General features: G+C 49.9%; 1 protein-coding gene across 1 annotated transcript in view; it reads left to right on the top strand.

The window, feature by feature from the left end:
• Cdh13 (cadherin 13) overlaps positions 1–16,080 on the top strand; it is a 726,505-nt gene extending 710,425 nt beyond the window's left edge. The window contains exons 12-14 of the mRNA XM_042671463.1: positions 7,126–7,359; positions 10,786–11,004; positions 15,007–16,080. Of these exons, the coding sequence (XP_042527397.1) occupies positions 7,126–7,359; positions 10,786–11,004; positions 15,007–15,014 (461 nt within the window). The 3' untranslated portion in view covers positions 15,015–16,080. The remainder of the gene's footprint in view (positions 1–7,125; positions 7,360–10,785; positions 11,005–15,006) is intronic.
• Positions 16,081–16,818: the final 738 nt, after the last annotated feature.

Genomic DNA, 16,818 nt, shown 5'->3' with positions numbered 1-16,818 from the left:
ACCCTTTACATAGGAGTTCCAGCCAGCAGGGACACGTTCACCCCAATGTCCCCATCCCACACCAGCATTCTGCAGAGAATGCAAACAGAAGGGGATGTTATTCCTCGCTGCCTCTTCCTGACATTCAGTGATAGAAACAGGAGTCTAGGTAGAGTGCTAGCCTTGGAGTGAAGAGCTGAAGGACAGCACCCAGGCCCAGAGTTTAAGCCCCACAACTGACAAAAAAAAAAAAAAACAGGAGTCTAGATGAAGTCTTCCTGGGTCTCCTAGCTACTCAGAGGAGGCTGAGGTCTGGAGGATCACAGTTTGAGGTCACTGTTGGGGGGGGAGTCTACTAGACTCCCTCTCCAATAGCCAGCAAAAAGTTAGGCTGGAGACATGGTTCAAGTGGTAGAGCACCCACCAAGCAAGCCAAGCAAGTATGAGACCTTAAGTCCAAACCCCAGTACCAACAAAAGGAGAGAGAACGAGGAGGGGGAAGGGGAAGGGGGTTAGAATAAAAAGCCACAGTCCTACTAAATTCAACAGCATTTTCCCACACAGAGTAAGTATGTTTGAGTTTGTCAGTCAAAAAGTATGAGTCGTCAAGATGATACACAGGGGTACAGTCAGGATAACAGAGACAATCTGGGTATCCCTAAGATTGTGATTCTTGTGTGTGTGTACTAGTACCGGGACTTGAACTCGGAGCCTTGTGCTCTCACTTGGCTTTTTGACTCAAGGCTGGTGTTCTACCACTTGAGCCACAGCTCCATTTCCACGGTCATGATTTTCATAAGCTAAGATGTCTCCCAGCCCAATCTGTCTCTCCCCTCTGCCCTCCAAGAGATTGGTGTCCTGAAAAGCCACAGATTAAAAAGTGACATGCTGTTCAGCGTACATTCAGACTGATTAAAAGACAAAGCATGTTACTTAGTGCAGATGATTGCCGAACCACTGAACACAAACAGCCCCAAGCTGGGGCTCGGAGGGGACCCGAACTTCAGAAGAGCAGAGTCAGGGTCTTGTTCTTGCCGCAGGTCAACCAAGAGTTCATTGATGCGGGGGAGAAAGGAAGGTTGTCAATGTACATTGATTCTACCCAAAAGATGCTGGTTTGGATAAAATCAAGTCATTAGTTATGGAGCCCTAACAGGTCTTATCTCCACTGTTACATTAATTGAGGGAGAATAAATGTATAGCAAGCCCAGACATCATTCTGTGTTATTTCAAACACAGCAAAGTATTAATCAGGCCGAAAATACTAGCTACAAGTGTGTGCATGTGTGCGTGTGTGTGTGTGTGTGTGTGTGTGTGTGCGCGCGTGTGTGCCAGTAGTGGGATTTGAACTCAGGGCCTCACATTCTCACTTAGCTTGTTTGGTCAAGGTTAGCACTCTACCACTTGAGATACACACACTCTCTCTCTCTTCCTCTCCCTCTCTCCTGCCCCCTCTCTCCCCCTGTCCCTTTCCCTCTCCCCCTCCCTCTTCCTCTCCTCCCTCCTATCCCCCCCCCCCAGGCTTTTTGCTAGTTAAGTGGGGATAAGTCTCTCAAACTTTCCTGCCTAGGCTGGTTTTGACTATGATCTCAGTCCCCTGCATAGCTGGGATTACAGGCATGAGCCACCAAGCATTCCACTGAGGCTACAGTTTTGTCACTGAAAAACTGGCCCTCGAGGTCTGGCAAGAGGGAGGGAGAGAGGGAAGGGGGAGAGAGGGAAGGGGGGGAGGGGGGGGGGGGGGCAGGCTGTGATGAGACCGGCACAGATCGCAGGATGCACCAGCTCCCCTCGTCCCTGAGCCTCTCAGCATCCCTGTCTGCAGAGTGAGGCCGATGTCACCAGCTTGTCACCAAGACCAGAGCATGGATGGAAATCCCTAGAGCCTGCAGGGTTCAGAACCTCCCGCTGAGCTGCCCGCACCAGGCGGGCTGACTTCTGAGGATGAGCTGACAGGATGGTCCTTCAGGGGTGAACTCAGTGTCTGAGACGGACAGGGAAACGCCCTCTGTGGCCGCACGGGTGGGGATCTGGGCACAGGAAAGCCACAGAGCCCTATGCACAGAATAGGCCACGGCACCCATTAGACAGCCAGAAAACGCCTCCGTCTACTCCGGGGGCAATTCAGGGAGCTGGCCTCTGGCTGGACAGCATCCATCCACCTGACACCACGCTCCACACCCACCGACCGCTCAGCCGTCTTACACACCACGCTCCTCCACCTTCACGGGAAAGAAATAGATGTGGGCATTAAAAGGCCATCAGCCGTGCCCACGGGGCCGGCACAGTCACCTGGACGTGCTGCAATGCGTCCTCCTCCCCGGAGAGCATTGCCAGCCACCCAGGCCCCACGCCAGCCCACGCCCTCCACAAGCCGGCCTTCCCAGCCTTCCCAGGCGGTCCTTCTGGGTTCACAGCCCCCAGGAGCTACCCCCCCACCCCCGCCCCGGGGCCCTGGCTGCCCAGACTGTGGGCCCCATCCCTGGCCTGGCCTCCCGGCTGCCTTCCTGTTCACCTGCACCCCCAGGATCAGCCAGCCACCCCACTGTCAGCCCCCCCACTCTCCCCACAAGCACAGGACAGGAGTCTCCGAAAAGGACTATGGACGGAGGGAATGAAATGAATCTGTCACGTCTAAACATGGCCTCCTGATCAGTTCCGCCCACTTCTCTATTCCCTCCTACGTCAACCCAAAAAGTCAAATCAAAGATAAACCAACAGCCCGGCCTCAGATTCCCGCGTCTCCTAAGAGAAGTTTAGTCCGAATTATGTGGCGTCATTCCCCACGGGTGTTACACACAGGAAGCTGGCTTTCCGCTTTGTAAACTTATTTTTCTGCCAGGTTATATTGTATTTGGTTTGCTATTAATTTTTTTTCAACAGATATGCTTTCTAAAATGAAATTATCAAGATCTCTATTAACAAAGCAATAAAAATGCTTATGAGTTAAAAACAATGGGGGTCTGGGCTCCGAGACACATGGAAATGAGTTGTAAGTCGTTAGGATTCTGGGAGACAGGGGATAAACAAAATCATGAACAGGGGACCCTCAGCGAGGGGAGGGCGGCTTGCTCTCTGCAAAGACAAGGGCCAGGCTAGAGCCGTCTCGTGCAGCAAAACCTCTGCCCCTCGCGGGCTCCCAGCCCCCACCGAAGGCTCAACAGAAACATGGAATGGGGAGCAGACCATGACCTCCCCAGGCCTCCCACCCTACACACGAGCCTCACCACCCAGCTGTCCTGGGGTCCACATCTGGACACAACTCCTCCCGTGGTGTCCCGGGACTCGGGCCTCCAGCTTCTTGCTTTGCCAGCTCTCATTTCTCACAGTGTCTCTGCATGCACACTCCCGCCAGTGACGAGAACATGGCCTTGAACACAGATCCAGCCCAATCCCAGCCCACCGCTCAGGAAAGTCCTAGCACTCAGACTCCAAGGAACTCAGGGGGCCTCCTATTCCCACCTCCCCCCCCCCCTTCTCTCTCTGGTTTTTTGTTTTGATACTCAAGGCCTAGGCACTGTCCCTTACCTTTTTATGTCAAGGCTAGAACCCTACCACTTGAGCCATAGCTCCACTTCTGGCTTTTTGCTAGTTAATTGCAGGTAAGAGTCTCACAGACTTTCCTCCCTGAGCTGAGTTCAAACCTTGATCCTCACATCTCAGCCTCTTAAAGAGCTAGGATTACAGGTATGAGCCACTGGTACCCAGCTGCTGCTGCTGCTGCTGCTTCCTCTTCCTCCTCCTCCTCCTCCTCCTCCTCCTCCTCCTCCTCCTCCTCCTCCTCCTCCTCTTCTTCTTCTTCTTCTTCTTCTTCTTCTTCTTCTTCCTCTTCCTCCTCCTCCTCCTCCTCCTCTTCCTCTTCCTCTTCCTCTTCTTCCTCATCTTCCCTTCACACTGACCACCTCACCCACTGCCCCTTCATGACAGCACTTACTCCACTTGCATGGCTCTGAATTTGCTAATTTACTACGTTATAGAAAGAGAAAGGAAGAAAGAAGGAAGGGAAGGAGGGAGGGAGGAAGGGAGGGAGGAAGGAAGAGAGAAAGAGAGAGGACAGAGAGAAGGGAGGGAGGGAAGGAGAGAGAGAAAAGAAAGAACAGAGAAAAGAACTGAAAGCATTTTTAATCCCCATATAACTTTTGGATTTAATATTGTCTTTGTGATTATTATTGCAATTATGGTTATTGTAAAGAAAATGAAAAATACAGAAAGGTATTATTTTAATGTTAATTGCCTGGAGAGATAATCACCACTTGGGTTTAATATATTCCTTGCTAATCCTTTTCCAATCGAATATACATTTTTTAAATTAGAGTCATCCCACATTTCCGGCTGTGTCTATTACCAACAAGGTACACAGCTTAGACGAATAGCTTCAGAATAACGCAACCCGGAAGCAAAAGCTCCACAGTTTTTTGGCTATGGGAGAATACTGTTTGGTCAAGACTCTGAATCAAAGAAAAATTCTGGAGATAGAAAAACACAAAGAAGGGGCTGGAAAGGTGGCTCAGTGGTAGAGTGCTTGTCTTGCGTGCATGAGGCCCTGGGTTTGATTCCTCAGCACCACATAAGCAAAAAGAAAAAAGCCAGAAGTGGTGCTGTGGCTCAAGTGGTAGAGCGCTAGCCTTGAGCGGAAGAGCTGAGCGACAGCGCCCAGGCCCAGAGTTCAGGCCCCACAACTGGACCCAAACACACACACACACACACACACACACACACACACACACACACACACACAGAAAACTTGTCCCTGCTTCTCATCCCTCATCCCCTCCATGGTCAGAATCCAAACAATGCAGGTGGGGGGTAGGAGGGAGGGAGGGGGTAGGAGGGGGGTGTAGAGGTGTGGCTCAGTTCGTAGAGCACTAGCCAGTGAGCCAAAGCACCAGATACTGAGTTCAAGTCCTGGTTTCAGACTAAAAAAAAAAAAAAGGAAAGGAAAGCAATGCCAGGAGACCCTGTGCAGCTTGGGTTTCTCGGGCCCTAGCTCCCTCTGCAGGCCTTCAGCCCTGGGGAGCTTCACTTGGAGTCCAACATTGGCCACCATCTGGGCTTCCCTGGTTCTGGATGGGCTAAGAGTATCGCGTGCTGACAGGATTGAGCAGAGAAACAGAGCCAGAAAAAAAAAAAAACCAACAAGCTGGGCACTGGTGGCACACACCTGTCATCCTGGCTACTCAGGAGGCTGAGATCTGAGGATCGCAGTTCAAAGCCAGCCCAGACAGGAAAGCCTGTGAGACTTTGATCTACAATAAAACACTAGAAAACCAGAAGTGGAGCTGTAGCTCAAAGTGGTAGAGCACTAGGCTTGAGCAAAGAAGCTCAGGGACAGCACCGAGTTCTTGAGTTCAAACCCCCACAATGAAGGAGGAGGAGGAGGAGATAAGCGTCTCATGGAGTTTGCTGCCTGGGCTGGCTTTGAAACACAGTCCTCAGATCTCAGCCTCCTGAGTAGCTGGGATTACAGGTGTGAGTCACCAGCACCAAGCAATCATTATAGTTTGCATTACAACATGGGATTTTGAATGTGACCGTTCCCCCTCCCCAAAATCAGGGTGTAGAGAAGGTTTCCTCGGGAGATTTTTTGCCTCCTGCCATTTTTTCCCACTACCCAAGGAACCAAGCTCATTTTGCTGACTTCAGAGAAAGACATCACCAGCTGGCCTGAGAATAACACATGGGAAATTGAAGACAGAAGTATAATTAAGTCCACGAAAGGCCAATTCTTCTGGCCATATTTCAAATGCTGGTAATGTCTTCCCATCCATTCTCCCAAATGACTTCACTTCATAATGTATTCAGGGTGGGGAAAAAAATACACATAATGGATTCTTCTGAGATATTCAATTAGTTCGATAAAAAGAGAAAAATAATTTTTCAGTGACGAAATTCGGCCAGATGACTAGAGCTGACAGTGAAAAAACCAACTTCAAAGCCATTATGCAGTTGCTTAGGAGTTCTTGCTCTAACAGACCTTGGTGCTATGGCACTGGTAGAAACAGCCATCCTGGGGTCGGAGGCATTGCTCAGTCTGTAGAGCACTGGCCAATGCACGGAAGCAGCAGGTACTGAGTTCGAGGCCCACCTTAAAAAAAAAAAAGGAAAAGAAACAGCCATCCATCTGATCTACTCTTGCATCCACGTGCATTTCTATTTTCCGTAGATATTTACTTGAATGTTTACCCTGAAACCTCTCACTACTCGGGGAAGGGCTCCCTGCCTTCCCTTACACCCATTTCTACCCTCCGACGGAAACTTCTTCCCCAGAAAGACAAGGAGACCATTCTCCCTGCGAAGCTGCATGGCTTCCCCTGCTCACACGTCTCCTCTTCCAACTCATCTCCCCTGAGTCTTCTTCACAGCCCCCTTGAAGCTTTGGGGGTCTCCCAGGGCTCTGCCCTCTCACCTGAGGTACATGTTTCAAAAGCAGCTCTGCGTTGGTGACCCCAGGCCAAGTGTGGGGTGTCCCAGGTGGGTAACTATCTAACACTGCAGTGATCGTGAAAAATGATGCGTGTGGGGGTGGGTGGGGTGTTGGGATGTGCTCACCCGCTGAGAACGTCGACCCGACATGGTACAGCACTGTCATCAAATCCGTATCAGGATAAAGTCAAAAGACATGTTTGCATCTGGTGACCTGCAAACCCGGCTCTAACATTTCTAAAGTAAAGCTGGGCCTGGCTTCAGCACTCGAGAGGCTGAGGCTGGTGGATTGTGAACTTGAGGCCATCTTGGGCTACCTAACAAGATCCTGTCTCCAACAAAACAAAACAAAAGCCTTATAAGCCACTGAACCCCATACGAAAATGCAAACTGTTCAAATGGGTGCTGCTAGCCCATGCCTGTAATCCTAGCTACTCAAGAGGCTGAGATTGAAGCCAGGCAGGGCAGGAAAGTCCCTAAGGCTCTCATCACCAATAAACCAGCAAAAATGAGTGGGAAATGGAGCTGTGGTTCAAGTGGTTAGACTTGAGCCAGAAAGCTCAGGGACAGCACGTAGTCCTTGAGTTCAAGCCCCAGGACTGGCACCAAAATAAAGCCATCTACCACTGTAGGTCCTGTTTGAAAGTGTGAACATGGCACCAGTGCTGGGTGAATACCCCGCCCCTTGCACCAGTACACAATAAAGTCTTTCCCATCCTGCAGGCAACCCACCGGCTACTGGCACAGGAACCTTGCTGATCACCCTGGAGGACGTGAATGACAACGCCCCGGTCATCTATCCCACTGTGGCAGAAGTCTGCGACGACGCCAGAAACCTCAGCGTGGTCATCCTGGGAGCATCAGACAGGGATCTTCACCCAAACACAGATCCCTTCAAGTTCGAAATCCAGAAGCAAAGCGTCCCTGACAAGGTCTGGAAGATCTCCAAGATCAACAGTGAGTCTGCCCTTAGACCTCCTGCCGGTGCTGCCTTTCCCCTTCTGTAGACTGCTGCAGGGCGCGCCTCTCTCTCTTTGGAGAGGGAGTTGGAGGTGGAGTTGGGCTCCTGCTCCCCGGCACTCCCCATCCTCCTGCCTTAGCTTCCCAAGCACTGGGATTACAGGTATGCATTACTGAGCCAAGCTTTGAATATCTTTCCCTCCCCCACTCTGTGGTACTGAGGTCTAATGTCAGGGCCTCATACTTGCTAGGTAGGTACTCTACCACTGAGCCATACCTCCAGCCCTTTTTTGTTTGTTTGTTTGCTTTGTTGGTCGTGGGGCTTGACCTCTGGGCCTGGGCGCTGTCCCTGAGCTCTTCAGCTCAAGGCTAGCGCTCTACCACTTGAGCCATGGCACCACTTCCGGTGTTCTGAGTGGTTTTATTAGAGATAAGAGCCTCATGGACTTTTCCTGCCAGGCTGGCTTTGAACCGGGATCCTCAGATCTCAGCCTCCTGCGTAGCTAGGATGACAGGCGTGAGCCACCAGCGCCCGGCTTGTGCTAGAATGTTTTAAGATAGGTTCTCACTGCCTGCTCGGGTGCTGGCCTGGACCACGGTGTGCCTCTGATAGTCTTCCTGTCTGAGCTAGGACAGCAGGTGTGCACCTCCACACCAGCCCCTTCTGTGGAGAGGGAGTCTCACAGACTCTTCTGCCTAGGATGGCCTGGAAACGCCATCTTCTTGATCTCAGCCCCCCCACAAAGCTAGGATGGCCACCAAAGCCAGCTTCCCTGTGGAGAGGGAGTCCCAGAACCTCCTCTGCTCAGGCTGGTCTCAAACAGTGATCGCCCAGCCTCAACCTCCCAAGTAGCTAGCATTATCTGCACGGCCTGACAAACACTTTCTTACCAGTACAGATCTGTAGGTTTTTCTCCTCTTCCTCCATCATAGAGTGCCTGGTCCACCTTGCACTGAGCATGCCACCCCACACACCCGCCCCTGTGTGCTGGGGCCTCCACACCCTCCTGGCTCATCTGCAGTCTCCATCCAGTCACAAGACGGCTCTTTGTAATTCTTCTTCCCTCTTGCGTCCAATTAAACTCCACAGATTCTTTGTAACTGCTGTGCACAGAATATTCACCCACACCGAATATTGAACGATCACTCCAGTCTTTAGCCGTCAAGAGCTAAGCGCTCTCTGTGGCTCCCCTCCGCCACGGCGTGTCTTGGCTCTGCGGTCTCCTCTCCCAGAGGCAGGAGAGCCATTTCCATTAACCCCCCACCTGCACGCTGGCCAGTGCCTCCATGCTCTGCCTGCCTTCAGAAGACTAAAGCCAGCGGCCTAAGACGCTGTGCAAAGGCTCCGGCCTCTAATCTCCTATTTCGGGCCTGGCCCGAGTCTTGATGGTGACCTTAATCTTCATCATTGGCTGTGATAGTCTTCCCAGGTTTCCTCTCCTGTGGATGAAAATGGAAGCGGTGTGTGTTTCTCCATGTCTTTCCCCCCGAGCAGGTAGAATTCAAAACTTGACCCAACATTTGTCACCTGCTTTATTAGGAATGAAGTGCCCCTGATTCTCACACATTCCCTCCCCAGTGCTCATCTTGTCTGCTAGAAAAGGAAGAAACAACCACCTCACCTCAGCACTTTAGACATGCGCCCTGCCCCGGTGATGCGCTGGTCCCCTGCTCTCCGGATCCAGCTCACTCTTCACCCCAGTGGTAGTTTTCGGGGGTTGAGGGGCAGGGGCGGCCCATTTTATTACATATAGAAAGACTGGTCGTGCAACTGTGCGTAGAATTTCCTCCTAAAAGCAAAGCCCTCCTACTTACTGTGTCCGCCCTACCTCATACCTTCTTTCACGCGTGCCCCTCTCTCGTTATTGATTCTATTTGCTTGTTTGTCTAGTTTATTGCTTCTTAAAGAATGAATTCTGTTACACCAACAGTTTTTAATTAAAACAGCCCTTCCCCTTGTTCCAGGGGATGGTGTTCTATTTGCTGGTTTGGACGATCATCATCTGGTCTTTCCGGATGGAATCCCCTCATCCAGGAGTCTGTCCTTGATATAAAGGAGACTGGGGACATGTCCCTGGAGTTGGCCTGTCAGCCGGGTGACAGCGGTCACGCCAGTTGCCTCCTGCTGGGGAGGACTGTTCTGTGGAGTTTATTTGCACGTTTATCACACTCCTGTTGTCCCTCTTGATTTCATTTGGTAGATGAATGCCTTCTACACTCAAAAGGTTTTCTCAATGTTTATTGAGAAATAATCCTGCCAGATGCCAGTGGCTCATACCTATCATTCTAACCACACAGGAGGCTGAGATCTGAGGATTGTGGCTTAAAGCCAGCCTGGAAAGAAAGTCAGTGAGACTCTTATCTCCAATTAACCACACACACAAAAAAGGCCAGAAATGGAGCTGTGGGTCAAGTGGCAGGCCCTCTGAGTTCAAGCCCAAGGACCAACACACACACACACACACACACACACACACACACACACACACACACACCACCCATGGGAGTAGGAAGCAGAGGGGAACTTGAAAAAGCCGGTCTCTGTGTTGAGGATTCTCACCCAAATAGCTATGGGTTAAGGACAGGCAGAAACCCAGAATGTGCAACTATCTCTCTCCATGACAACAGGGGTTGTTATGAGCTTCTGAACACAGGGACTTTCATGTCAGCTTCTAGATGCTAAGGACATGGTGATGCATGCCAGTTGTCCCTGCACTGAAGAGGCTGAGATAGAGGATCTTAAGTTTGAGGCCCACATAACCTAATGGTAAGTTAGAGGCCTGATCGAGCTATATACCGGGAGATCCTGTATTAAAAAGAAAAGAAAAGAGGGCAGATCACTGGTGGCTCACGCCTGTTAACCTAGCTACTCAGGAGGCTGAGATCTGAGGATCGCATTCAAAGCCAGCCCGGGCAAGAAAGTCTGAGACTCTTATTTCCAATAAACCATTGAGAAAACCTGAAGTGGCACTGTGACTTAACTGGTAGAGTACTTCTTCGAGATGAAGAGCTGAGGGACAGTGCCCAGGCCCAGGGCTCAAGGCCCTCAATCACCAAAAAGAAAAAAAAAAAAAAAAAAAAGATAGTCTTTGTGAAGATGGTTTGATAGGTGGATAGGTAAGAAGAAGAGGAGATCTTGGTGGTCACTAATCTTCAGATCTTCACAACAGTGACTCCCTGGAAGAGCATCGTAACAGCACTGAGCTGTAGAAGCTACGATGAGAGAAAGCCGCCATCTTTCCAACGTCCCTAAAGCTGCTGCCAGCCCCAGGTGGCCATTTGAAACATGGCTCCTGCCACCAGGGGGCCGCAGTTGTGTTGTCTCGATGTTCATGCTCTTAGAATCACTTATTAAAGCACAGGGCCCGCGGTGGGCCACAGAACTCTCGTCTCCTCTCTCACGAGGGTCTCCTTGCCTTCCAGATACACACGCCCTTGTGAGCCTTCTTCAGAACCTGAACAAAGCAAACTACAACTTGCCCATCATGGTGACAGATTCAGGGAAGCCCCCGCTGACAAACGTCACCGACCTCAGGGTACACGTGTGCTCCTGTAAGAACTCCAAAGTGGACTGCAACGCCGCAGGCACCCCGCGCCTCGGCCTCTCCTCCCTCCTGCTCCTCCTGCTCCTCAGTGGAGCCGGTAAGTTGCTCTGCCTCCAGTGCTCGTGTGAGTATGAGAATGACCTTCACCCCACACATCCTCCCAAGAAAATGTATCCCAGAGGACCGCTCATCTTCAGTTTCTGTCTAGAGGATAGAAAATCTAACATGTAAACAGAAAACATCCAAATAATGTTCAAAGGCATGAGACCAGTGCCCTGCCAGCTAATCTGAGAAATTGTACACAGGCTCTTTGCTCCTCTGCAAAGCAGGTGACAAGCAAAATGTCCCATCGATGCCGCTGAACTTGATCTAATAGAATTGTGCCCTGATGGGCTAACTGGTCTACCAGAGGGCCTGTTTCTCTTTGCATCGTGCAGAATAATCTCTTTCAAGGTTACAGTAGATACTGCACCTCTGTAAGAATAGAAAAATACATATTTATGGCCAGATATGGTACCACATGTCTATAATCCCACATTCAAGAGAAGCAGGAATGGGAGGATCCCAGTCTGAGACTATCCCCTAGACCACACCCAGAAGATCTTAGCCGAAAAATAACCAGCAAAAAGGGGGTGGGGATGTGGTGGAGCACCTGGCCGGCCCACTCAAAACCCTGAGTTCAAACTTCAGTACAAAAAAAAAGAACATGTACATTTGCAGTTCCATCTGAGTAGTAGTAATGACTATAGTGATGTTATTAGCATGTGTTCACTCTGTGAAGGAGATTTCATTGTGACATTTCCACGCATGTAAACAATGTATTCAGTCATTCCCCCACATCCCTTTCTCACCATCTTCTTAAAACAATTCAGCAGGCATGAAACAGTGTTTTAAACAAGTGAATTATTATGCTGAGTAATAGAAACATGAGCATAAAAAGAACTTGTCAGATATTTTGTATTTGTGGCACATTCAGTCAGTTTTAATCTTAGCAATTATTCACATTTGCTGCTGGCATCCAAATCCTTGGGAGCCATGGTGTTTACCTGTGGAGAAGTGGCTGGTTGGTATAATTGTGAATTAGGAGCCTGGGGAACTGACAGGACAGAGAAGGGGGGGGGGGAGGGGGGGGAGAGGTGAGAGGAGGAGAGAGGAATGTTGTATCTGAGATGAATCCGCGGGTCAGCAGCAATCACATCTCAGTGTGGGCCAATCACAATGTATAAAGCTCCATGCAATGCAGGAAAACAGACTGTCACAAGGAGAAAGAAAAATAGGAAGAGGTAAATTTAATCCGAGTAAATTACATGGTCAGACACTGGTGGCTTGGCCCTATAATGTATTCTGATCAAATTCAGAAGGCTGAGGCCTGAGGGTTACGGTTCAAAGCCAGCTCAGGCAGAAAAGTCCATGAGACTCTTCTCTCCAGTTAGCCAGCAAAAAGCCAGAAATAGAGCTGTGGCTCAAGTGGTAGAACACCAACCTTGAGCAAAAAAACTAAGCAAGAGCACCCAAGACTCTACATTGAAGCTTCAGTACACACACACACACACACACACACACACACACACACACACACACGGAAAATAATAATAATAATAGGAAATAAAACTAATGAGAGTAATGAAAAACGCAGATGCAATCACTGTCAATGTTGCTGTGTATTTACCCGAGGGAGACGCACGGCGTTTGTCTCAGTGCCGTGTGGCGAAGCCAGCCATCCACCGCCTCCTTACACTGCGCCTCTCCCGTGTGTCAGCCCGGTGCTGTGAAACCTACTGTGGGCTGAGACAGAGCCCGGATAACAACAAGGCTAAAAGAAGGGGCTGTCTTCTGTCTACAGATGGCCCTGACTCGTGGCACCCAGCCTCGGTCCCTTAAGGAGATGTGTCTTTAGCTGGCCCTTGAGGTATCCTATGTGTCCCACACTGCAAGCTAAGAGCTTCCCAGAAACAACACAGATTACCTCCTGTCATCCTCACAGCTGCCCTTGGACCAGACGTCATCTACATTATAGCCTAAATTGATTGGAGACTCTAATTTAAAAACAAAGGGCTGCATTCTAGTTTAATGGGTTTTAGTCAACCCCCAACGTTTTGTTTTCTTTCATTTTAGCCAACTGGCTCCCTGAGGAACAATTGGAAATGTCTAGAAATGTTTTGTTGTTGTTGTTGCTAACACACTGAGAGGATGTGATTAGTGACACCTAGTGGACAGAGATGAGGAGGAGGCTTGGCCGAACATCCTCCACTTCCCTTTGCGGGGCCCACCACAGATGTGGCCGGCCCCTGCACACAGCAGAGGCATCGCTCCAGCCTGGCCAGACCACGGGCTTGGGATGACAGGATTCTTTCCCCAACACTCAAGATCAGCTGAAAACATGACCTTCCTCACAGGCTGCCTCAGACGTGCTCCACATCTCACCACTGTCCTGCAACCAGAGCCCATCTCGGTGGTGAGGGAAGTCCACGTGGGAGGCTCTGGGCAGGGGTGGGGTCTGGAGCCGAATCCAGAGGGCGGCAGGCCCAGGCAGGCCCTGAGCTCACACAGCCCTGGCAGACGGGTCAGTTCCCTCTGCCCCCTGCTCCGTGAGAGTCGGGCTCTTTGGCCAGGGCCACTGTAGATATTGGCTTGGTGAAATCTGGCCCTGGATGGAAGAGCGTTGATGGAGAAGTGCTTGCCAAGATAAAGCAGCAGGACGAGCTTCATCTGAAACTGGATCTGCGCATCCTAAGACGCCGCTATGTCTGGCTAACAAAGCAGTGGGGCGGGGCCATCTCTGAGCCCACCCTCACAGGGGGCCTCAAGGGGCTGCCGTGAGCGGGAGCTGTGAACTTTTCCACGTGAATGGCCTGGCCACCACTCCACCAACTGTCTGATTTCTTCCAGAAGCACAGTGCCACCCACCTGCAGTGGCTGAGTAAAGGCTGCAGGTCCTAATCCCTGGAACCCCTGAAATGTTCACCCTCAAAATAGCCTTTGCAGAGGTGATGGAGATGGGGTGGGGGGTGTGCTCTGGGTTAGCCAGTGAGACCGACTTCCTCATCAAGTCCTGATGCGAGGGCAGAGGATGTGGTGGTAGACACAGAGGAAAGCAGAGGTGGGGAGAGAAGACACTACCCTCTGGCTGGCTTTGAAGATAAGGAAGAATTAACCTATGGCTCAGGTGGTAGAGGGCCAGCTGTAAACAGAAAAGCCAGGTAAGGGACAGGGCCTGTGTTCAAGCTCCAGTGATGCATTTTAAAAAAAACATGGAAGAAGGACGCATGAGCCAAGCCACGTGGGCAACCTCTGGAAGATGGGAAAGGCAGGAGAACACAGCCCTGTCAGCACCTGGATTGTAACCCCGTAAGACTCACTGGGGACTTACGACTTCTAGCACTGTAAAAGAAAACGCTTGTGTGGTTCTAGGCCACCGTGTGTGTAATGTAAAAAAATACAGAATTAATCTGCCATATCTGAAGAACCACCAATGGGTCTCTCCCACTGTAACCAAAGAAGTAGAGATAGATAGATAGATAGATAGATAGATAGATAGATAGATAGATAGATAGATAGATAGATAGATAGATAGAGTCAACAGATTACATATGTGACAGATGAATAGATCCACAGATGATTAATAGATAGATCGATAGATAGACAGATAGATCGATAGATAGAATCGATGACAAATAGATGTGTGTATATGACAATCATTGGTCCCTATGCTACATAGTCAGCTTGTTCATAATTTAGCGTATCATAATTTAGCTAATGCACATGACATAAGCAACACTAATAGCTGCTGTTCATCTCAAAGGAGACATTTGGCATCATTACCAATTTCAGAGGAATCTGGTTTTTGGCTCATTTGTTTGTCTGGTGCTGAGAACTGAACATAGTCTTCTACCACAAAGTTCTCCCCCAGCCCCAAGTCCAGCTCCTGAAGAGACAAAGCAGTGGGGTCACTGTACCTTCAAATGTCACACTATCGTGGGTGACACCAAGGGCCTGTGGTGTGTGTTACAGCCTGTGCGCCGTTCCTCTGCTGTTTAGTGGAAATATTTTGAATTGAGTTGTTACATTCCCAGTCTAACTCTGAGCCTTCTCCATTCAGATCTGTGAGAACTCCTGACATCTGAAGCTTGACTCCCAAGTTTCCATAGCAACAGGAAAAAGAAAGCAAGGAAAAAAGTCTATCCAAATCTGAAGATTGCCGTTTACAGCTATTGAACTTCACAACTAGGCCTCAATCCCTCCGCATTTTCATTTCCTTTATAATTTCCTTTAGTCCGGACTTCCTCACAGTTTTGACAGCATCTTCCTTCCTCCTGTAACCCTCTGCACTCCCCCCTGAATGTTTAAGGATCATGACTGAGAACTTGACCTTCTGGGAGCCGGAACAATGACTACTTTTCTCTCGCGTGCTGCCATGTTGCTAGCCAGTGCTCCATTCACGCAGCTGTGTCTGTGGGTTCGTATTTGTATATGTATGAGTATCTGTATGTGTATATACACAGTATTTATAGAGAGAGACTATTCAGGAGAAGCCTAGATTTGAAAGGTCAGACGGAGGGGTCAGGCGCGAGGTCAGCTAGCCCCCTCCGGCCCCTCTCTTAAACACGCCACACCAGGACAGGCCACAGAGTGCTCACTTTCGCACTGAACAACCAGCCAGGCGGGTCCACAGACAGGGAGGGCAGAGAAGGAAGTCCTTTCTCTTTCGTGTGAGGACCGCCACCAGTTCCCACTGCCACCAAATGCCGTGACCCTGGGCCCCGGGGACAAGGTGCAGAGCAAGGAATCCTGCCATCAGTGCCAAGAAAAGGGCTGAAATCTACCATGGCATCCCAGCCCCGTGGTCGCCAGCACTTCCGGCGGCGTGGATGGCGCTGTAGGGTCTCTCGCTCCTCGGTGCACGTGTGATGACACGCATCACCGCGTCCCATGTGCACACGAAGAGGCAGCAGGTACCATCCTGTATACGCATACACACCCACATGTATAGACATTGTACACACCCACACCGTTGGTTTCATATATACAGGCATAAAATAGAGTAAATACAGGTAGTTTTAAAAGTACCCTTTTGTGTGACTCGACCACCGTCGTTCGCAAACCTGAAAATAAATGATGTTCATTCTGTATTCAAAGTAATTGGCTCTTATTCTGTGAGCACGTAATGGAAACAGGAAAGTGGGTGCTTGCACGAAGACTCTCTTCTCCTTGATGAACTGTAAATGAACCGTCTAAGCTCACACCAAATTTTTCTATCAAACAAAACTAGTGACAGCCTGTGGGTTCTTAATAGAGCTTGCCACAACCTAGGGTAAGGTGAGTGTCTTAGCATATTTTAATGCAGCTGCTTACTAAAGTTTTAACCACACGCGCGCGCACACGTGTGCACACACACACACACACACGCACGCACACGCTTCCTTATGCAATCGACGTTTGCCCTGTGCTTTTCAGTTCTCCTTCCATAGCAAATAGAAGGCACATGTTGCCTTGGTTGTAGTGAAATTATGCAGCTAGAGTTCCACATACTGTATTTGTTTCGATAGTAAATCTTTTTGGAAAATATAGAATGCAGAGATTTGTTTTTTTCCATTAAAATAAATGGGTATTGGTGGTTAAAACTGCTGGACAGTTGCTTTTCTCTGGTTTCTATGTTGCGTCGGATGTGGCCGATGCTGGGTCTTAGAAGTTCACAGTTTTGACTCCTCTGGGTCCCCAGCTCAGCTCTGTGAGGCGAATGAGTCTGTCTTTACGGATCCATGCAGGACAGCGCCGGCTCACGCCTGATTACGGATGTGGTGACCTCGGCGGTCCTAATGGCTGTGAAGCTGACGGAGACCCAGACCACGAGGACCAGCCTCAGTTTGGCTGCATCAGGAGATGCGTGGCACACAACTTGTTGTAGGACGTT

The sequence above is a fragment of the Dipodomys spectabilis genome, unplaced genomic scaffold (assembly GCF_019054845.1).
Source record: "Dipodomys spectabilis isolate Male_0828 unplaced genomic scaffold, ASM1905484v1 ptg000628l, whole genome shotgun sequence".
NCBI classification, from domain to species: Eukaryota; Metazoa; Chordata; class Mammalia; order Rodentia; family Heteromyidae; genus Dipodomys; species Dipodomys spectabilis.
This window is presented reverse-complemented; position numbering and strand designations above follow the sequence as displayed.